The sequence below is a fragment of the Asterias amurensis genome, chromosome 2 (genome assembly GCF_032118995.1).
Source record: "Asterias amurensis chromosome 2, ASM3211899v1".
In the NCBI taxonomy this organism is placed as follows: domain Eukaryota; kingdom Metazoa; phylum Echinodermata; class Asteroidea; order Forcipulatida; family Asteriidae; genus Asterias; species Asterias amurensis.
Window position 1 is genome coordinate 4,864,933 of NC_092649.1, and position 24,052 is coordinate 4,888,984.

The following is a 24,052-nucleotide window of genomic DNA, read 5'->3' on the forward strand; positions in this document are numbered from 1 at the left end:
GTTGACTGTTGTGTACAGCCTTGTGAAGCATTTCCTCTGTCCTTTTTTCCCTCTGTCAGTGTCAATAGTCTTTTGTTTTCATCCCTGGATGGTGGTTTACATCTTCTAGTAAAGTCATTGGATGATAGAACTTGCAAGTTTCCACAGTCACTATCACGCTGCATGTACTTGGTAGTTTCTGCATGAAATACCTACAGTCATCAGTGGTCAAAAGTAGCCAAGGAAGTTGACTGTCTGGGTCAAGTGGCAACATATTGTCATTTCTTGATATTATCCTTTGACTGAATGTTGCTTTGACTGAGATTATTTGAGCCAATGAACCTAAGACAAGTAGTAAGATACTTTGGTTTTTCATTGTTTTACAGTACGGCTGTGTGTATGTCTCTGTTGAAAAATAAAATGCCATCTTTGCCTGCTTTATTTTTTTCTCCTCTGTAGTATACACTGATAAAAGTAGCCAGCCACTTTAAGACTCTTTGGCATCAACTCCTATGTGGTACTCTCTGATAAAAGCAGCCACTTTAAAGCTATTGGACACTTTCGGTACAGAAAAAAAAAATAAAAGTTCGCAGATTTACAAAAAACTTACAGGGTTTACAGAAGGTAATGGTGAAAGACTTCTCTTGAAATATTATTCCATGATATACTTTACTTTTTGAGAAAACATTAAAACAATATCAATTCTCAATATCGAGAATAACGGGTTTATTTCAAACACATTTCATGACACAGCGAAACGTGCGGAAACAAGGGTGGGTTTTCCCGTTATTTTCTCCCGACTCCGATGACCGATTGAGCCTAAATTTTCACAGGTTTGTTATTGTATATAGAAGTTGTGATACACGAAGTGTGTGCCTTGGACAATACTGTTTACCGAAAGTGTACAATGGCTTTAAGACTGTTTGATTATCAACTCCTCTGTACATGCTGAAAACAGCAAATTTAAGATTATAATTTGGTTTCTTTATTCATTAACTCACTGCCCTTGTCTTAATACTGTGTTTAATCTGTTATTCATAAATACCTCAGATAGTTTTGCTTTTGGTGGAGAGCGCGTCACGTTGTATAAATTTGATAATGACCAGTGTTTATGACCGGTTGTGAGCGGATACTCCGCGCTAGTCTTGGTACAAAACGTTTCTTGTTACTGGCGATGCGGGCGCTGTCGGTGAGTTGGCCGCGCTGTGTGTAACAGGAAAACGAGAACGTCGTGCATCAAGACTACAACGCGCACTAAAGGATCCGGAAACTGGGCGTCTCAGTCACAACAATGCAACACGCGGACGTCGCACATACAGAGCTCAAGCACGTCGGAAACGGATACGTGTAATATGAGTATGTTTAACTTTAATGCTTTTTTTCTCAAATTTTAATAGATTTATAGTAATAGTTTTTGTATTTTTACTCTTTGTATTTATGCATCGGCAATTCGGCTTTTTGGCCGCCATGTTTGCATTTTTAATAAACCAATAATTTATTTATTTATTTTACTAGTTCTTTCACGGCCGTATAAAACCTTGCAGGGTCGAATTGCCACGTGATTCAGCTCGGGCCTTTATCACACAGCAATTCGACCCTGCCTGTTTGAAGCGGCCGTGAAAAAACTAGTAGCTATCCCTTTTATTCCCTTAATCAAAGTTGAAATAAACTAATAGAATAGTTCATTGATACCATCGATTTTTTCATACATAATGACAGATATGCTCTTCATTTCAAGCACTACATTATTTCTGTCAATACTTTTCAGATAAGGTCGAAAAAGACTGAATTTCAGAAGCCCTTTGGACTAATTATATATTCAAACTGAGGTCCCGCATTAAAAACCACACCAAAACCCGAAGATAAAACCCGGCAAATAAGCTTATTAACGCATGGGTTGCGGGTAGACTGTGTAGTATACACCGATAACTCCTCTGTACATGCTGAACAACAAGTTTAAGAGTGTACTTCGATAATAAAAGCAATCAATGACAGCTAAATATCAAAATAAACTTTCTCCAGTATAGGTTTTATTGATAACCCACAGCAAACAAACAAAAAGTTATAACACTAGCTGTTATACATGTAGCCGACATTACACAATGCAGAGAAAGTTCACAAAAAGGTCAAACATGTGGCTTTCATGCTACACACACACACGGATGGACGCACTATACACACGATCTATAAATAATCCGATCCAAACATGACCCTAAAAACCACAGCAATTCAGGTATACAAAGAGGGTTTACACGTAAAACAATACTCACAAATATCTCTAAGAACTTATACTTCCCAGACAAATAGTTTCCCTATAAAATAAGAGAGAATTACCACTCCAAAATAATATGTGCTCTTTCAAGACGGAGCTGTAGAAAAAGAGAAAGATCGTCACGTGGCAACATAAAAGTAATCTTTTTAAAAGTTCAACAATGATGGCGCACTTGGCGGATCCATAAACATACTTCGCTCGTCCCCAGCGCCTTGCTTTAATGCTACTCTCACACTTGGGCGAATATTCTTGCGAATATGGATATTTTAAGTTCGCGGTGAGTTCGCCCAAAATTTGCGAATTGATAGTGAATATTTTTACGTTCGCCCTCGGTCACCCGTTGACTTGTCCGTACCAATATGTAACGAATTTTAGCGAATGCTTAACAATGCTAGGATAGCCAATGATTGCCAATGCCTTACAATAGCTTGCGAAAGTTGCCAACGCTTACGCACGCTTTACCAACGTTACTAATGGCTACCAATGCTTACAAAAATCTACGGCGAATGACTGTCTTCGCAACATTCGCTGAAATTACAAAGCGCTTCCCAATGCTGTTTCACACTGTTGCGAATAATATTAGAGTGAATGTGCTTACGAATGAAAATATTTGACAATCGCTCACACTTCGCAACATTCGCCGTGTCTTCGTAAGCGTTCGTAACAAATTCAGAGCGGTTACCCGTCACGCCCCATCTCCTTATGAAGATCGGTCAATTTACAAACCGGTTTGTTAATTTCAGCGAATGTTGCGAAGACGGTCATTCGCCTCGACATTCGTTAGCATTGGTAAGCCATTGTTAACGTCTGTAAAGCATGCGTAAGCGTTGGCAACGTTCGTAAAGGCACCTGTAAGGCGTTTGTAACCTTCGCGGGTCCCCTTTCTTTTGTCAAACGAACAAGTTCATTCGCCTCGACATTCGTTAGCATCGGTCAGCCATTGTTAACGTCTGTAAAGCATGCGTAAGCGTTGGCAACGTTCGTAAAGGCACCTGTAAGGCGTTTGTAACCTTCGCGGGTCCCCTTTCTTTTGTCAAACGAACAATTGGCCAGAGCGAGATTCGCCCCGGTATTTACAGCAATCGCGGCCGCGTAATCCATTTTTAGGAAATTAGTCAGAAAATGGCAAGACATTGGCAACGATGGTAAGACATTCGTAACATTCCTAAGTGCATTATTAACATTTGTAAGCCCTTTCGTAAGCATTCGCAAGCATTCGTAACATTCGCTAGCAGTCGCTTCATTTGTTTGAAATTGTTGGTAAGCTCAATCGCGACGTGCGCAACGTTCGATGCCTATTTGTAAGGCATTGGCTAGCATTGTCAAGCGTTGGTAAGCATTCGTCATATAATGTTAAGGAGAGGTGGAGGGACGACCGAGGGGTGACCAAGATGAAAATATTCACCATCCAATCGCACTTGTTTGGCGAATTCACCGCGAATGTCAACATTTTTGTTCGCAAGAATGTATTCACAATCGCAAGAATTGAGTGATCTTCGAAAAGAGGTGGAGAATGACTAGTGAACGTTCCGAAATTGTTCCCAACGCTTACGAAACACGGCGATTGTTGCGAAGCTTGAGCGATTGTCAAATAATTCCATTCGTAAGCCCATTCGCTAGCATATTTTCCCTAGTGTGAGAGTAGCCTAACCAAAGGCGCTGGGAGCATAAATCATGCACGCGAATTGTTTTAATAATGCGCAGTCCCATCATGCATCACATTCTGAACTGCACGATATGTCTATGCACTGTACGCATGACGTACTTCCTGAACAAGAATCTGTTCAAGCGATTAGCCCATCCCAGTATAGACTGGCCGTTGGGGCCGAGCGAATAAACAAACATGATGAATGATGAGATTGGGCACACTGGAGTACTTTTTTGTAACTCATAAAATGGAGTTTCCATTTGAGTATTTTCAGAACTATCACAAATTCCTCTCTTGTACATTGCTCTACTTTTGCCTTCAACTGGAATTTGTTTTGTATGGGAGTGTACTGTAATTGGTGTGAATTTTGTATGCTTGATCGTTATGAATTAACCAAGCATATTATTTAACATGACTTTTCTGGGTAGATTTTTATGAGAAAGAGTTTGACGAAGTTCATTCCTCTCGGCTTATAAACTGGGCCAGGAACTTAAATCTTGTTTAAAATATGAATGCGGTTTGTATAGCTAAATACCCATTGTATATTGTTTGTGACTGATGCTCTTTATTGTTGTACTTTGCTTTACATTTTAATTGAGAAGGTTCTTTTTATCCAACTAAAATTTCCAATTATGATTTGGCATGTATCGTGTTTCATTGGAAAGAAACAACCTAACTGTTAATATACATGTACCATGAATTTATGTGTTGATGTTTTGTTGTATATTTGAAAAATACTTTTGAACCAATTTAATCACATCCCATAAATTTCATTTGATACTCATTTGAAATATGACGTCATCGGATTTCAGAAATGAACGGATCCGTATATGCATTTCAAATAGGAATTTTCGCATCTGTAAAACAAAATCAAACTAACTCTTTTGAAGGAAAATCATCGAAAGCATTTTTTGTGGAAACATTTACAGACCATATTGAAATGCGACGTCATCAAACGTTTTGGGATTTAGAAACAAACTTGATGGTGGATAGTATCAGACACAGTGGCATTCTACACCATTTTAACTTGAGGCTAGAGACATTTTCCATTTCCATGAGGACCATCTTTAGGGAGGATATGTTGATCACAAAACTAAATTTGACATTAAGGTTCCTCTTTATGTTCCGTTAGTTATCACAGAAGTGGTAACTATTGCGCTATAGTTTACAGTTTTTCACACACAAAAAACTGTTCTAATACCAACTGTCTTAACACAAACATTTTTTTTAGAACCAACTATAATCACAGCAAACTTCACTCCCTGCTTCAAAATACGAAGGGTGCAGTATGTCACGCTACTGTTGCTATGGATTGACCAATCGTATTAGAGGATTGAAAATAATACTTGTTGTGTTGTGTCTTCTACCAACTGTCTTCTACATATTTCAGGATATCGTTTTCAGTTTACAATTGTTAGAAAAAAACACAACAAAACCAGTTTTCTTCAAAACGAAGAATTACATTTCTGTAAATGTTGTAAAGGATTTCGAAATTTAACTAAAATCTGTAAAATTCCCACAAGTCACCTCCCAGCAAAGAGCTTTGAGTATCAGTCAACAAGAAAGTTATTAAATTGTTTTGATTAATTTGATAGGCATTCATTTGGGATTGAGCAGTTACATTACTTATGAATTTTGAAAACTTTTGTTGATGCCTGCAGAGTTATGTTTTTTTTGCACCACAATTATATAGAGATATAACAACTTACTAAAATCTTAATTTTAAATTCATACTGAATTTGTATTCACGGCAGAAGATAAGATGACATTGTACCTTCAATGATACAAACATTAAATTTGGGAAACAGTCAAGATTATGTCATGAAAGTTATTTGGTTACAGGAACATTACAGTTGCCCTTGAAAGCAAAACATACGTAGAATAACAAACAAGTGCAGCCATTTTTAAAGTTTGTACCTTCGAAGGTACAATTCTTCCTCAAGACTTCCTCTACCAGCCTACTACATTGACCAAAATAATGCAAGAGCATTCCTCGCTCAAATGTTGGTTAATGTACGATATAATCTTCTTTTTTTAGTACTAAATACCTCACCTAATTTTTTTTTGTTTTCTTTTTCTGAAAGATGTAGATTTGTTGATGTGCCTAAAGCGTTCACTGCAGAAGGTTGTAATTAATTAAGCAGTGAATGTGAGCGTCTGTAAATAAAGAAAAGTAAGTTTGAAAATCTGATCGTTTGTCGTGAATTTTCATTGTAATTATCATGTTTTGGAAGTTGAATTATAGTACAGGTATGAACAAGGGTCAATCCAAGTCAAATCATTGCCATGGTGGGTCGAACTAATGGGTTTTCTTCCATTTGCTGATTAGTTTTGATCTTATTTAATATCAGGAAACTCTAAATTAAGCATTCTTGGCCTCGTGGTTTGATATAATTTACAGGTCGTTGAACTTCTGAACTTGCGACTATTCAACCTAGAGTTGGATGCTTGTACCTCCACTAATACAAAATAGACTGAGATAATTATATCTTAATTTAGGCCACTGATACAAGAAACAAACTTTGCAAATATTTTATAAACAAAAAACAGTCAACAAAATCAGTCAGGGCTGGGCAAATAAACGTTGTACCTTTGGCCGCATTGTTATGTTTTATCAAAATAAAGCGTTACCAATGGTCACGTCGAATATTGAACTTATAGACACGCATGGGTCTTGAAGGAACATCAGCTTTTTACTTGCGTATAGTAAATATTTGACTCACACTAAAATGTGCGTTTCAAAATGGTTTGATATTAAATGTATTGTTATTTTGTGCAGAGGTCTCAAGTAAAAGTGCATACGTGTGTGTTTTCTTTATCAGTTATGGACCAGCCTAGGTTCAAGTTTAATAATTCAGTTCATACGAAATATAAACAAAACAAATTAAAGTTTGTGTGGGGAAAAAAAGGGAAGAAAACTGACACAGCAGGCGAAGATTAACAGTTTAATTCTTGTTTAAACCACTTTGTTAAAGCCAGGAAAAGCCATTGAAAACTCCTTATGTTGGAGACCTGCGATCTAAAATATCTGATTCATTTGAGGCATTACTTATTAGTTCTTCTGAGTTAATGTTATATTACGAAGCTATTTAGTATTTAATAAACACAAACATTTGGGGATGGTGAGTGGGTCAAAACAAATACTGTTGGGAAAAAAACATTTCAATGGCCCGTTGCTTGTACTCACACATGCTTTTTTGGCATGCCTACATGTAAATTCATCTATCATCGAACGTTAACCATGTTCTTTCAAATCAAATTCTATAACCCATTGTCCATAAATCATTCACACACCTGGAAATTTTCCAATATTACGTTAGGGGATAAATATAAAAGACTGCTGATTGGATAGTTTTGGGGCTTTGGTCTGGGAAGGATGGGGATTTTACTTTGGCAGCCGCAGTTGATGTTGGCACATTACGTTGTACCAAACCATCCTTGTATAGCTCTGCGTGTTGTTGGATGGGAAGATATTTCTACCCAATATATCCTTCTAAAGAAGTGGCCATCACAAAAAGTAACAACAACTTGGACATGGTAAGTTATCCCCCAATATGGTGCTAATCCACATCACGTGTTTATGGAGCAAAATTAAGTGTGTTGTAAAACAAAAAAACTAACCATCAACCTGTATTCATGTGATTATTTGGAGACGAGATAGACCCACAGTAACTATATTTTATAGGGCGCTGTACTCCGGTTTTGAAAGTTTCGGTCTTGCGGTAGGCCTACGAATGAAGAAATGCAAATTTTAGTTTACCCGAAGTGCAGCGCTCGATCAGTTACTGGGTTTGGCACGGATATACAGTGAATTTTACCGTGGTCTGACTATAATGGAAGAAAGCTGACTATGTTATAACATGCTATTTTAATATAAGATGATCCCAAAATGTTAAAGAGGTGATTGCTTGGACCAAAAAAGTTACTCAGGAGTTGCTTGGCCTCTACTCGGTAACTTTTCTCAGAAAAGTTTTCGTATCCTGCCACCACGTTTTCATTCGTTAAAACAGAAAATAGTATCAAAATTTACTAAAATTAGTTATTTTTTTTTGTAAAAATGAGTAAAAATAAATGGTGGCAGGATATGGATGTTTCCCTTGTTGGGTGATATCAACTTTAAAATGGACTTGAACAGTATGATAGGCATAAGTTTACTCATATGAGATATTCCTATTAAAAAATTTGTAAAAAAAGTGAACAAGTGGTGGCATGATATGCAAAGTTTTCCCCTTGTTTGGTGGTATTATCTTTAAAATCGACTTGGGAATTGAACACACACCCAGCTTCAAACCACCCCCCCCAAAAAAAAAAAATAAATAAATAAATAAAAAAATAAATAAAATTATGTAGATATATATAAAAAAAAAAACCAAAACACAGTCGTTTTGAAAGGAAGGTACATGTACACTTAACCTTTTGAGATATGGTGGACACAAGAGTGTACTGTTTGGTTTCGTTGTATAAACAGACACATTTACCAAACCAAAATTTAGTTATAGTGCTCTATTTAAAGTGTCCACGATATCTAAAAATGGCTGATTGAGTTAACCCCATTTCAGTGCCAATCCACTTGTCTCACTCATCATTGGACTTCCTTTAAAATGAGGAAGATCACTGCACGGAAGTGCTTCACCCGTTTACGGTATCAAAGTCATATTTGATTAAAACTAGAATGGGGTTTGTTGGACACGTTTGGATGTAACTAATAAACATGATTACACCTCTTCGGCTAAAATTTGTCAAAGCCAAAGTAGAAAAAAAAATCAGACCAGAAAGGTAGACTGTCTCCACATATTTTTCCCAATTACTTTTTTTTTTACAGTTATAAAATATATTGCAGACTCACATGACTAAATGAGAACTTCCCCACCCCAGAATAGTTGTACTTCAAAAGTAAATGTAAAAACAAGTGTCTAAGCAGTGACATTTGACAAAAATATGTTGACTTTTCCCCCCATGATTAGGAATCTTTGAGGCCTTTGCAAACCCTGGCTGACTTGCAGGATGCATTGAGTGCAGCAAGAACAGACTACAACCACTCATCAGCCAAGGTAGTGACCAACAAGAAACACATCGGAAATTCAAAGAAAATGGCGTTCAAGTCGTCATTTATGGCAAAGTCAAATCACGCAGAAAGATCTGAACCAGTGGACACCAAGAAGCAATTGGAAGTTGACCAAGCTGTGGCAGCATCTAATGACAGGTAAAGAGCAGTGCATTGCAATAATGAACAGCAACACCATGGAGGATTTGTGGGTATAATGGAACCGGAGTTTAAACATTTGAAAGTCCAATCTGTAGGGTTTGAGGCCCGCTTAAGATAATAAAAAATAGAAGTTATTCGAAACTACCATCTTCTTTTTTATAACCAGTAACCCTAAACTAACATATAGTTGGTTTAAACAAAATTCATATTTTCATTAAAAACGGTTATCAAGTGCTACTCTCCTAAATGCTAAAAATAAACAAGGGAATGTAGCGAAGTTTGGGGGTCTGATTATTTGTATTTCTATTTTAAGGAAATCAGAGAGTATTCTTCTTTATGTGTTTTTTTTTTTATTAAAGCTATTTTTGAATTGGTGCATGTATTCAATGAAACATTTTAACCTTGACAGGTTTTGGTGGCCGGATGACTTTTAATATTTTATGTGGTTTAGTCACACTGAGGACCGCCAAGAGAAAAAACAAACAAGTTTTCTCGACCTATAACCTCCACACGCCAATATGGGACGAATGCTTCTTGCCAGGTGGGGAAAACATATGCTGGACAATGAAAACCCACAGGCTGTTCTTTCTTTGGGTTCGGGAATTGTACTTACAATGCAACAAAGAAAGAGGCCTTTTCACTTTAAAGTCACCTGGAAGTGGTATTTTTTCAAAATAAAGCTTTTGTCACTAATAAATGTGTTTTGATGAGTGGAATGTGAATAAACAGTTAACTAAGGTTTTAAAAAATCAGTTCTTATGTTATTTACAAATTTAAGAGTAGACCCCGACCCGAGAGGATGCTGTTCGTGACGTCAATCGAGGCAGACTTTGCCTGTTATGCGTAGAGTAAACACAATTTTTTTTTCCCCGGCAATGCCGACCAGGTGTATTGGTGCTGAATGCAGAAAAACACTTTTTGGAATGTACCAACTCACGACTTTGACGTACATGTACTTTGCACGTGTGTTTACTATACGCATTGCAGGCAAAGTCTGCCTCGATTGACGTCACAAAAGGGGTAGGCGGAGTCGGCCCCCAAACAACTTTATATATTTTTTGAACATATAAATCGTGACAAACAATAACTAAAAAAAATGTTTTATTGTTCGTAAGCATATACTCTTATGTTTGAAAGGAAAACAATTCTATTTCCAGGTGACTTTAAAGTGAAACTACTTTACAGGACTTTGAGTAAACAACCTTCACATGATTTACAAACATACGAGTAGGTAGAAAGAATTGAAAGTATGGGGCAGGTTTACGGTTTTAATTTCAAGTTTAAAGGAACACGTTGCCTTGGATTGGACGAGTTGGTCAAAACAAAAGCGTTTGTAACCGTTTTGTATATAATGCATATGGTTGGAAAGATGTTTTAAAAGTAGAATACAATGATCCACACAAGTTTGCCTCGAAATTGCGTGGTTTTCCTTCTACAGTGAGAACTAACACGGTCGGCCATTTATGGGAGTCAAAATTTTGACCCCCATAAATGGCCGACGTGTTAGTCGACGAGGTAAAAGGAAAACCACGCAATTTCGAGGCATGTTTGTGTGGATCATTGTATTCTACTTTTACAACATCTTTCTACCCATATGCATTTTATAAAAAACGGTTACAAACGCTTTTCAAAGACCAACTCGACCGATCCAAGGCAACGTGTTCCTTTAACACAGCTAAAACCAACAAAACATTTAAAACATCTAAAACCCCAAATGCAATCACTTAGGCCTATAGTCACGAAATGCCCTTGCAGTCTAAACGAATGTGTCCATGATACCAACGAAGGTACAAATAGTATCACTTAGTGTTGTGGGAATGATAATTTTGCAGCAGAACCCATGGAAGGCCCCTATTCATGGCCCAGACAGGTAGGCCATGTCCATTCACCCTGATCACGGAGAAAGTATTTACAGGTTTTACTAGATTTAAAGTTCAAAGGCGATATCCTTATCAATACTTTACACCTTTTGACAAAAGATAACCTTGGCTTGTTTACGTTAACCGCAGGTTGATAGCTACTCCTACGTTGTGTATGTTTGTGGTGGGGTCTGTGCGGGATTGCCTATTATAGAACTTGGTAATATTTTCTAATAAACAAGCATTGTAACAGATTGCCATTGCACTCTGTAAAGAGGTGTCCAAAGGTAAGCAGGCAGTGTCATCTCATGTCATACCAAATCAACATGATCGGTAAAAGTCTTTTTTGTTGTGTTTTGGGGGCAAATCTAAAGGGAAAAAAAGGAAAATGGTTTCCCAGTTAGACAATTGAAAAGAAAGACCACTTATAATGCGCTCACTTTGTTAACCTATACTTTGTGAAACAATAAATGATAGATCTCTCTGGTACAGACTTCCACATGATTTGTAATGATTGAATTGTGTTGAACCTAAATTCACGCGCGGTTTGTACAAGGTTTTTTTATTGGTGTTCCTCTGCCTTAAGGTTTTTCCCAAAAAAGGTGTCATAATAATTAAGTAGCGAACAAAGCGGAGGCTCTCTTAACGTAAGAAAGACATGTAGGCTAATATATATATAGTCTTATACATTTCTTTGTGATATAATTATAGAGAGTCTGGTAAGATAAAACATGTAACGTCCAGTTAAGGGGTATTGGACAATCTTCAAGACAGGATATTATAAACATCAAAATGAATAGTCGCAAAAATGCACATCGAGCAGAATGCTCGAATGATAGTTTATAACAAGGTGTGGATGTTATTACCATAGTGCTCTTGCTTTCACCTCGAATTTAGTTTGGGTTTTTAATGGTATGGTACTGGGACTTAATGTATATGCGGAGTGCTGTATTGAAACAAAATGTGTTTTGTTTTTTCTTTTGTATTCAGAGAGAGTGAAGGACGTCATATCCAGATATTTGTTTCTAATCCAGTAAAGGAGAGTCTCTGTCTGCAGCTTCACCCATCCACCACCATCTCTGACTTGAAGGAAATAATCCAGGAAAGACTAAACATCCAAGCAAAGAATCAGCATCTTGTCACTAAGAGGGGCATTGAGGTATATGAGCTTGTATCTTTGGTCCTGACAATCTAAAAGTTTTGCTTTGTGAATTTGATGGATATTTCTGTTGGATAGTATAATATTTACAACAGATTATATCAGAGAATTTGAGTCTGTTGGAACATCTTGTCCATCTCGTGTTAAAAGAAGAGCGACCCCACATGGTATGTATTCTTTTGCATTTTCTGGCAGGCAAGATACACTAGCCATTATATTTAAGTCTACGTTTTATATCGTTGTGCTGCATGCACACATTGTTTTAACAAAGAAATACAACATTGACAGCTGAACAATATTTAAGATGTGTTTTCGCTTTATCCATTTCAATCTTGTTTGATTAACTCCTATGTTACAAAATAAAATAAATTCTTGCTCTGTTTCCATTTTGTGTTAAAATAAACAGGTCGTCGAACGTAACCATGTTAACATGAAGAAATAATGTTTTAGTGAAGACTCTTCATTTCTGTTAGTAGAAAAACAAGCAAATTTTTACCATCAAGTTAGTACTGACTGACTACATAGTCTATGTGTGTTCGTTGAGCCAACAGTTTCCTAGTTTATATAAACTACATAAACTAAAGCATTTATAAGGCGCACTTTACTGAAAAAGAGAAACATTCAAAGGCGCCGGTCAGTTTACCCGCGTAAATGTTTAGAAACTTTAATTAATAACAATTATTTAAAAAGTTTCTGCAGGTGTTCTTGAACAGGTGACTGCACCATCAGATTAATCCCTTAAAAAAAAGACAATGTAAACTTTGGCAACAAACCCATCTACTACTTAGTACCCACACATTCGTTGTGCATCTTTTTAAAGTACACCTTTAAAGACATCTTAAAAGATGTGCTTTTAAAAACTTCCAAACTGTTGAACGTGGAATTAGACTGTCCCCGCATGTATTTCCTTTTCAAATAAAAATGGAGTCACCCTGAGATTTATTATGGATACTTTTTTGTTGAACACACAGCTTTGTGACACACAGTCTCTGATGGTGCTTGGCATTCAGCAAGATACCAACCTAGAGTTACGTCAAGTTGCTGGGTTGATGGGCGGTGCAAGAAAGTGGAAATTTTTGAAATGTGAGTGGGGGTTGCCTCTCTCAACACTCTCTTAAGTTTCTTATAGCAGGATTTTTGAAAGTCTGATTTATACGAAAGGAGGGGGGGGGGGGCTATGTAGCCAACGATTTATATTTAACCGTTAAATATAAATAGATGTTTTGTTGGAATAGACCGGAAAACCTGTATTTCGACAGTTTATTATGATTTTATTTTTACAAGCTTAAAACCAATCAAGAATTTCTTAATCAATTTAATTTACAGGGAAGAGGAAAAAATCAACCAAGACACAAGATAAGCAAGAGAAAAAGACTCTCTCCGAGTCAAAACAAGAAGATGTCACTACTGAGTCTATGGAAACTTCTTGTACTATTGCTGGCATCCCTGGTACTTCTACTAGTGCAGTCCAGTCACAGAGAACTTCTCTAGGTGTCATTCCTAAGAACACAAGAGGAAGGAATGAACAAATGAAGCCTAAATCTCGAAAAGGACTTGTAACTCAACAGAGTGCCTCTACTGAGAAACAAGATTGCTTAGTCCAGTCGCATAGAACTTCTACTAGCACAGGGGCCATTCCTAAGAACGCAAAAGAAAGGAAGGAACAAATGACGCATCAATCTCGAGAAGGACTTGTAACTAAAAAGAGTGCCTCTACTGAGAAACAAGGTTGCTTAGTCCAGTCGCAGAGAACTTCTACTAGCACAGGGGCCATTTCTGAGAACGCAAGAGAAAGGAAGGAACAAATGACGCATCAATCTCGAGAAGGACTAGTAACTCAACAGAGTGCCTCTACTGAGAAACAAGATTGCTTAGTCCAGTCGCAGAGAACTTCTCCTAGAACAGGGGCCATTCCTAAGAACACAAGAGAAAGGGAGGAGCAAATGAAGCCTCAATCTCAAACAAAAGAAAAAAATCATCTTGGTGCCCCGGTTCATTTGCCAGAGGTACCTAAACCTCATCAGGGTGCCTCGGTCCATTTACCTGAGGAACCTAAACCTCATCAGAGTGCCTTGGTCCATTTACCTGAGGAACCTAAACCTCATCAGAGTGCCTCGGTCCATTTGTCGGAGGAACCTAAACCTCATCAGGGTGCCTTGGTCCATTTGTCGGAGGAACCTAAACCTCATCAGAGTGCCTCGGTCCATTTGTCGGAGGAACCTAAACCTCATCAGGGTGCCTTGGTCCATTTGTCGGAGGAACCTAAACCTCATCAGAGTGCCTCGGTCCATTTGTCGGAGGAACCTAAACCTCATGAGGGTGCCTCGGTCTATTTTTCGGAGGAACCTAAACCTCATGAGAGTGTCTCGATCTATTTGTTGGAGGAACCTAAACCTCATCAGAGTGCATCGGTCCATTTGTCAGAGGAACCTAAACCTCATGAGGGTGCCTCGGTCCATTTGTCGGAGGAACCTAAACCTCATGAGGGTGCCTCGGTTCATTTGTCGGAGGAACCTAAACATCATAAGGGTGCCTCGGTCCATTTGTCGGAGGAACCTGAACAGAGTGTGTTGTCTGCAGCAGGAGACATCAATGAGATAGCTTCAAACTGTGACAGTAAAGGTACAGATCAACAAGAACCTTTATGCTTTTATATCATTGAAAACTTATTGAAGTAAAGTGAAAACTAACTTACTAACTCATAATTCATGTACTTTGTCACAATTTACTACAAGTGCACTAACTTTGTTGTATTTATGTAATATTTGATCATGTTTTTAAATGGTCAAACATTGGGGTATTTTCCATTCTTTATATAGATTCAGTTCCTGCAATTCACCAAGACCTAGCAAAAAGATCACAATCATCGGATCCGCTTAACTTATATCATCAGGCAAAAATGAACGACATGTCAATCGGAGAGGGTAGTAACGTCTTTATGGCCCCTGCTTCTGAAATAACCTGCAAGAAAAAGGTCATACAACATGTATATTATGTAACAGGTATTATACAGCTTTACTTTTCTACTATAGATACAATTACTTTTTATGTCTTAAGTATTTAAATTTCAAGAATAAATCCCACCACCTCATAAAATGGACTAAACACAGAACAAACAAATAAAAATAAACAACTAAACATCACTAAAAGTATATCTAGTGAATTTATGTTATCCCAGCATATTTTACTAAAACACTTAGGGTAAAAAAGGGAAGCATCTCCTGCTGACAAAATATCATATTTTGTTCAAGAATAAACTGAAACAATTTTTGTGCTGAACTTTGTTTGTTAACGCTCGCCAGGAGCGCCCCAATACTCAAGCTCAAGTTATCACAATAATCTACTGGAAACTGAGGAAAAATTGAAGCAACTTGTTTTGCGTTTAAGCAGAGAGACAACTTTTCTACAGAAAAGCAAAGCCACTTTGAGTAAGAATTGTTATGTAATACAATGTAAGCTCTTCAGCAATAAATATACTTAAGACATAACTTGCGTTGATTTTTTGTCATTGACTCTTAAATGCCACACCCCAATCCTCAAGCCCAAGCTATTGTAGAAATGACTGGAGAGGCATTGAAGCAAGTGGACATGACTACAGGTAGCTAAAAGTCGAGTCCGATTCGGTTCCAAGTCCAAGTTTGGAGTCACAAGGATAGAGCCTGTGTCAGAATTGAATAACCTGTTTGTGTTTAAATTACCTCTCAACAGGAGCCCAAGCTATTGCAGATATGACTGGTGAAGCCTTGAAGGAAGTTGACATGACTATAGGTAGCTAATAGATACTCACAAGATACACAAAGTATACATCTATGATAATCTTGTTTTTGTTTAAAAATGCATTCAACAAAATTACAGTTGGTGGATTCATAAGAAGACATTTCCAACTTGAAAATAAGGGAATACCCATCATTAGGCCTAAAAAATATATATGTGTTGGATTGCCCTATCCCGACCGACCGTAAAAGTAGCAAAATCTCGGTCGCGTTTTTTTTTTTTAAATTTCCGTTTTTTTTTCTCTCTTTTTTTACTTCCGAATTTGGATTTCATGAATATTTTATGCTTTCAAAATGGTAAATTTGACACAAATATTAGTTTTTGGCCGACTACTTACGGTCGACAGTAATAATTATCCAGTGCAACAGTCGTGGTTTCAACGTTCACAAAAACGCAACGTACAACATGTAGATTTCCCTCACACACGCACGGGTGAGCCTGTGTTACATATCAAACCACACGCCTGTTTATCCGACGTCATGCTTTCACAAAGAACCAGTCTAACACTTCATTGAACAACAAAGGGCGCTGTTGCCAGTAATGCCCATATGGTATCGCTCGTTTATTGAACGGACGAAAAACACGGTGAATGAAATGACTCTTGGAAATTGTTTTTGAAGGAATTTTCCAAAATAAAGACGCAAAAAGAGTGATTGAAGCGAGATGTATAAGATGATTAATACCTTGCTTGTTTGACAACTTGATCTTTCATGAAATGTTTATGCAGTTTTGGGTGTTCTTTGACATCTAAAAAAAAAAAAAAAATAAATAAATAAATAAATCCCGACCAACCGACCCAAGCAAAAAATCGGGTGAAGGGCAATCCAACATGTTTTTTTTTTTAGGCCCTATTAGCATGTCAGTAGACAGCCCTTGTTGACGAAATGTATTCCAGTTCTCAAGATTCCAAGAGCTTCGTGTTCAGTTTGACATCAAAGTTTGGGGTCACCAAAGGTTAAGCCTGTGTCTGAATCAAGAGTCACTTAGTATTGTTCTATAAATTAATAAAACGAATAACACAAAACAATAAAACTAGAACATATGTGTGTAGGCTTACATCAAAGTTGAAATGTTCTGTCCTGAAACAGAAAATCCTTCTAAAAAACAACATTGTGTAAAAAAAGCACACTTTTTGTTGTTTCACATTAATGTGAAACAAAAAAAGTTTGAGCACTTAAAGTGCTCAAACTTTAAACTAGTCCTTTGGAGGCGGGTTTAAAAGCAAATAAAATGCTCTGAACAGTATAGCCAATAAAAACGGAAGACTTACTCTCCACTAATCTTTTCACTTTTTGCAAAAAACAACTCTTACCGAGTCGAAAGTACGAGTTTAGACTTTGTTTATTTATTTTATTTTTTTTTTTTTTAGATGTTTAAGTCAATGACCTAAGTTGGTGTCAATTTGCCAACCCCACCACACATTCCTGAAACAAATGTGATGTTCCTCTGTAATTTTTTATAACTTGGTTAAGTTTGGAATCTCACTTTGTTGCTGCATCATCCACACTTAATTTGATTTACACACAAAATTCCCGATACCAGTTTCCACAGCTGTATCATTTCTATTCACGCAAGATCAATAATGGTAGAGGCCCACACCTTATGCACTACGGGCAAGACACAGACAAACTGTATAATATGAGAATAAAAAGGCATCTTATAACCACAGATTCTTGTTGATGTGTGCTGTTTCCTTTCATACCATCCTATAGGAACACCAGACCCCAGTCATCAAGCTCAAGCTATTTCAGATGAACTTCCAGAGGCATTGAAGCAAGTTTACATGACTACAGGTAGCTTTGTACAGATGCTCCCATGGGTTGATGATGATCAGATGCACATAATGGACATCTACACTGAGCTTGTTTTAGTTGTACTTAATGACAAGGTAGGGAAGATTGTGAAAGCGAAAATACGAATGGAATCATATGGAGACATTTTTCGTGTATTAAAAACAAGGGAGGGCAATCCCATCAAACGTGTTATTTTTAGTGGATCGGCAGGTCTTGGAAAGACGACTCTTTGTGACAAAATCGCTTATGATTGGGCAGTTGGTAAGAATGAGATACTCAAAAGGTTTGAACTTGTTTTTTTTTTGAAATTGCGATCACTGACAACAGCTACTGACCTAATTGACGCTGTCGCAGATCAGCTCGTAGAGCGAGACATTGTCAAAAGGTGTGATTTAAAAGGGTTTATTGACCAAAACCAAGACAAAGTGTTAATGCTCTTGGATGGGTTTGACGAATTTCAAACCACTCGGACGGAAAAGTCCTCATTTGGTTCAATTCTCAAGGCTCTTAATCGAAAGCAGTACAAAGACTGCTGGGTAGTTATCACATCTCGTCCTCCCCTTGACCAACTAGTCAGCTCATCATTGGTTGAAAAGCCATTCACTCATGTGGAAGTTGAGGGGTTTTCAGCTGAGGATATTAAGAAATATGTGACTAAATTCTTCCCTGATGACCTTGAAAATGTTAACAAGCTGATAGAGAAGATACGATCTTCTGAAGTTTTGTTTGATTTGGCAAAGAGACCAATGTTGCTGCTTTTGATGTGCTTGCTCTGGAGAGAGTCGGGAAAACTCCCAGAAACAATGACTCGGCTATACACTGAAGCATTGAAATACATATTCAGGAGAAAAGCAAAAGACTTGTCACAAGATGAAGTATCACAAATATTGATTTCAATTGGAAAGGTTGCTCTACATGGTTTAATTTCTACAAATCAGTTTCTTTCCTTTAAAGAAAAAGATTTTGACAAGAAAGCATTTGATGCAGCAATACGTGCAGGTGTTCTCACTAGCGAAAGGGTCATCAAGGGGCTAGACATTCATAACAATGTGTATTTTATACACAAAACTTTCTTGGAATTCTGTGCTGCAATGTATTGGCAAAGTATAATCAACACAGAGGAATTTGAAGGAATCCTTGCCAAGGTTTGCTGGGCCACAATAAATGATTCTCGATATGAGTATCTGATAAAGTTTTCTTGTGGTGACAATGAAGAATGTACAAAAAGAGTCTTACATCAACTTACGAAGAATGGAGACCTAAAGTTGGGTCTTTTTTGTTACTTTGAGAGTCAGTCCAAGAGTTTACCATCACAGGATTTCATCAAGGCAGTTTTGATGAGGACTACCATACATATAAGCCAGTGGAATAGTGATTGTTTGAACTCCTTCTTTCACTTAGTGAAGCAAGTTAGTAATCAGACAAACACATCAGATAGTGCCTACTTTCCCCATGTAAAACATATTAGCATTGTAAGCTGTGACCTACAGAGGTTTTGTAGTGAGTTAGTAAATTGTTTTACTAATATGACTAATATTTTAAAGCTTGATCTGAGTCATACAAATTTGGGTGGTCGTGCATCATTGTGGGCTCCTCCTTTGAAGAAAATGAAGCACCTGACTGAGCTGACGTTTATAGGCTGCAACCTGATGGGGAAAGACATGGCCCATATTGCTGAGTCAGTGAGTGACATTTCAACTCTTATTGATATAAACCTGTCCCGAAATAAAACCTTGTTTATTTATTTTATTTTTTTTTTTTTTTAGATGTTTAAGTCAATGACCTAAGTTGGTGTCAATTTGCCAACCCCACCACACATTCCTGAAACAAATGTGATGTTCCTCTGTAATTTTTTATAACTTGGTTAAGTTTGGAATCTCACTTTGTTGCTGCATCATCCACACTTAATTTGATTTACACACAAAATTCCCGATACCAGTTTCCACAGCTGTATCATTTCTATTCACGCAAGATCAATAATGGTAGAGGCCCACACCTTATGCACTACGGGCAAGACACAGACAAACTGTATAATATGAGAATAAAAAGGCATCTTATAACCACAGATTCTTGTTGATGTGTGCTGTTTCCTTTCATACCATCCTATAGGAACACCAGACCCCAGTCATCAAGCTCAAGCTATTTCAGATGAACTTCCAGAGGCATTGAAGCAAGTTTACATGACTACAGGTAGCTTTGTACAGATGCTCCCATGGGTTGATGATGATCAGATGCACATAATGGACATCTACACTGAGCTTGTTTTAGTTGTACTTAATGACAAGGTAGGGAAGATTGTGAAAGCGAAAATACGAATGGAATCATATGGAGACATTTTTCGTGTATTAAAAACAAGGGAGGGCAATCCCATCAAACGTGTTATTTTTAGTGGATCGGCAGGTCTTGGAAAGACGACTCTTTGTGACAAAATCGCTTATGATTGGGCAGTTGGTAAGAATGAGATACTCAAAAGGTTTGAACTTGTTTTTTTTTTGAAATTGCGATCACTGACAACAGCTACTGACCTAATTGACGCTGTCGCAGATCAGCTCGTAGAGCGAGACATTGTCAAAAGGTGTGATTTAAAAGGGTTTATTGACCAAAACCAAGACAAAGTGTTAATGCTCTTGGATGGGTTTGACGAATTTCAAACCACTCGGACGGAAAAGTCCTCATTTGGTTCAATTCTCAAGGCTCTTAATCGAAAGCAGTACAAAGACTGCTGGGTAGTTATCACATCTCGTCCTCCCCTTGACCAACTAGTCAGCTCATCATTGGTTGAAAAGCCATTCACTCATGTGGAAGTTGAGGGGTTTTCAGCTGAGGATATTAAGAAATATGTGACTAAATTCTTCCCTGATGACCTTGAAAATGTTAACAAGCTGATAGAGAAGATACGATCTTCTGAAGTTTTGTTTGATTTGGCAAAGAGACCAATGTTGCTGCTTTTGATGTGCTTGCTCTGGAGAGAGTCGGGAAAACTCCCAGAAACAATGACTCGGCTATACACTGAAGCATTGAAATACATATTCAGGAGAAAAGCAAAAGACTTGTCACAAGATGAAGTATCACAAATATTGATTTCAATTGGAAAGGTTGCTCTACATGGTTTAATTTCTACAAATCAGTTTCTTTCCTTTAAAGAAAAAGATTTTGACAAGAAAGCATTTGATGCAGCAATACGTGCAGGTGTTCTCACTAGCGAAAGGGTCATCAAGGGGCTAGACATTCATAACAATGTGTATTTTATACACAAAACTTTCTTGGAATTCTGTGCTGCAATGTATTGGCAAAGTATAATCAACACAGAGGAATTTGAAGGAATCCTTGCCAAGGTTTGCTGGGCCACAATAAATGATTCTCGATATGAGTATCTGATAAAGTTTTCTTGTGGTGACAATGAAGAATGTACAAAAAGAGTCTTACATCAACTTACGAAGAATGGAGACCTAAAGTTGGGTCTTTTTTGTTACTTTGAGAGTCAGTCCAAGAGTTTACCATCACAGGATTTCATCAAGGCAGTTTTGATGAGGACTACCATACATATAAGCCAGTGGAATAGTGATTGTTTGAACTCCTTCTTTCACTTAGTGAAGCAAGTTAGTAATCAGACAAACACATCAGATAGTGCCTACTTTCCCCATGTAAAACATATTAGCATTGTAAGCTGTGACCTACAGAGGTTTTGTAGTGAGTTAGTAAATTGTTTTACTAATATGACTAATATTTTAAAGCTTGATCTGAGTCATACAAATTTGGGTGGTCGTGCATCATTGTGGGCTCCTCCTTTGAAGAAAATGAAGCACCTGACTGAGCTGACGTTTATAGGCTGCAACCTGATGGGGAAAGACATGGCCCATATTGCTGAGTCAGTGAGTGACATTTCAACTCTTATTGATATAAACCTGTCCCGAAATAAAACCTTGTGTGGTTGTGCGTCATTGTGGGCTACTCATTTAAAGAGAGTGAAACGCCTCAAGAAGCTGACATTGAGACTCTGCAATCTGACAGGGCAAGACATTGCCCCTATTGCTGAGTCAGTGGGTGACATGCCAACTCTGACTGAACTGGATCTGTCTCGGAATCATACTTTGGGTGGTTGTGCATCATTGTGGGCTACTCATTTGAAGAAAATGAAACACCTCAAGAATCTGAGACTGCGCGACTGCAAACTGATAGGGAAAGACATGGCCCCTATTGCTGGGTCAGTGAGTGACATGCCAACTCTGATTGAACTGGATCTGTCTCAGAATGTTACCTTGGGTGGTTTTGCATCTTTGTGGGCTACTCATTTGAAGAGAATGAGACACCTCAAGAATCTGAGATTGGCAAGGTGCAAACTGGTCGGGGAAGACATGGCCCCTATTGCCGAGTCGGTGAGTGATATGCCAACTCTAATGGAACTGGATCTGTCTGGGAATCATACCTTGAGGGGTTCTGCATCAATGTGGGCTCCTCATTTGAAGAGAATGAAACAGCTCAAGAATCTGAGATTCGGAAGCTACATTTTGACAGGGGAAGATATGAGACTCGTCAATGTGGCGTTCAAGGATAATACCACTATAGATGTAGAGATGGATGACATGTTTGTCTCTCCCTCCTAGTCGACCGACATGACCGAGGTTAAGGCTCGCCCCTGTCTATCTCTCATTAGGTTGGGAAGATCAGCTGCCTGGTGCTGATTCTTTCGCTGGCTTGTATTAACTATCTTTTCGCCACTGGATGACAGTTGTGGATGCCATTGGCTAAAGAAATATTCAGCTCATCCGCATTTTGATGGCTTTGGCTGCATCACGGGAACCACTGCCCTACACTCAAGCACTCTTCCGCCCGGGGTCGTTGGCACTTCTTGAGGAAAAGAACATGGCAATTTTGGGTTTCCCCTCATCCGCCCTAGGACAATATTCTCTGCCCATTTGGTCCACTGCTAGGAGCATATGACGCAGCAAAAGGCCCAGCCACTTAACCCATGGTTGGGGGATTCGAGATCGGAGTTACCTTCTCCTAGGAAGGCTGCCTTCCAAGGCTGATGAGCCCTTCCTACCCAGGGCAATCCGGTTTTAAGGCACCGGGGACTCGCCTTTTACACCTCTGCCCACAGTTCTCACCAGGGGTCGGCACGTGAAGCCGGGCAGAAGGAGTTTGATTAGGATTACATGTAGAGATGAATCAAACTCGGAGATTGAATTGGTTGACAATCAAAATATAAGGAGAGATCCAAAGGTGGAGTTTTTTCATTGTTTGCTGAAGGAGAGGTTAAGAGTTCACATCTCACATCCAAGTTGACTATTTCGTACAGCCTTGTGAAGCATTTCCCCAGTCTATTTTCTCCTCTTTCAGTGTCAATAGTCTTTTGTTTTCATCCCTGGATGGTGATTTACATCTTCTAGTAAAGTCATTGGATATGTATGCTAGAACTTGCAAGTTTTCGCAGTCACTGTTTTGCAAGGCATGTTGGTAGTTCTGCATGAAATACCTACAGTATCAGTGGTCAAAGGTAGCACAGGAAGTTGACTGTCTGGAGCCAATGAACCAACACAAGTAGTAAGAATCTGTGTTTTTTCATTGTTTTACAGTTTGGCTGTGTGGATGTCCCTGTTGAAAAATATAATGCCATCTTTGCCTACCTTAATACTGAACTCTTCATGGTTATCAACTCCTCTGTAGTATACACTGATAAAAGCAGCCACTTTAGAAGACTCTTTGATCATCAACTCCTCTGTAGTATACACTGATAAAAGCAGCCACCTTTAAGGCTCTTTGGTCATCAACTCCTCTTTAGTATACACTGATAAAAGCAGCCACTTTAAGACTCTTTGGTTATCAACTCCTCTGTAGTATACACTGATAAAAGCAGCCACTTTTTGCTTATCAACTCCTCTTTAGTAAACACTGATAAAAGCAGCCACTTTAAGACTCTTTGGTTATCAACTCCTCTGTAGTATACACTGATAAAAGCAGCCACTTTAACACTCTTTGGTTATCAACTCCTCTGTAGTATACACTGATAAAAGCAGCCACTTTAAGACTCTTTGGTTATCAACTCCTCTTTAGTATACACTGATAAAAGCAGCCACTTTCAGACTCTGGTTATCAACTCCTCTGTAGTATACACTGATAAAAGCAGCCACATTTAAAACTCTTTGCTTATCAACTCCTCTTTATTACACTGATAACTCATCTGTACATGCTGAACAACAGCAAGTCTGAAAGTCTACTTTGGTTTCTTTATTTTTCAACTAGTCAAAGCTTACGCTTGAACTCTCTGCCCTTGTCTTCATATTGTGTTTGATCTAATAAAATGAAATTAGCTTTCAGAACAGTTCATTGACATCTTGTTTACATCATTGTGGGCCTAACCT

The 24,052-nt window shown here is 38.1% G+C and overlaps 3 protein-coding genes across 4 annotated transcripts in view; 2 read left to right on the forward strand and 1 right to left on the reverse strand.

Moving 5' to 3' along the window:
• The window catches only part of LOC139949504 (TBC1 domain family member 22B-like), a 101,904-nt gene that overhangs the window by 27,210 nt on the left and 50,642 nt on the right, over nucleotides 1–24,052 (reverse strand). The gene's annotated exons all lie outside the window — the stretch shown is intronic.
• Nucleotides 7,315–19,905, forward strand: LOC139949451 (uncharacterized). 2 transcript variants are annotated; one of them, XM_071947801.1, is made up of 10 exons: nucleotides 7,315–7,436; nucleotides 8,864–9,102; nucleotides 11,955–12,123; nucleotides 13,095–13,206; nucleotides 13,450–14,745; nucleotides 14,943–15,125; nucleotides 15,832–15,891; nucleotides 17,610–17,785; nucleotides 19,235–19,372; nucleotides 19,800–19,905. In XM_071947801.1, the coding sequence occupies exons 1-10, from the start codon at nucleotides 7,362–7,364 to the stop codon at nucleotides 19,857–19,859; spliced, it is 2,508 nt and encodes an 835-aa protein (XP_071803902.1). In that variant the 5' UTR covers nucleotides 7,315–7,361; the 3' UTR covers nucleotides 19,860–19,905. The 2 variants fall into 2 exon arrangements, with proteins under 2 accessions (XP_071803902.1, XP_071803895.1); XM_071947794.1 differs by having other exon boundaries at nucleotides 17,610–19,372.
• LOC139949493 (NLR family CARD domain-containing protein 4-like) lies at nucleotides 19,866–23,132 on the forward strand. The gene has a single exon (XM_071947862.1). It carries the CDS (start codon nucleotides 19,871–19,873, stop codon nucleotides 22,292–22,294), a length of 2,424 nt encoding a protein of 807 aa, XP_071803963.1. The 5' UTR covers nucleotides 19,866–19,870; the 3' UTR covers nucleotides 22,295–23,132.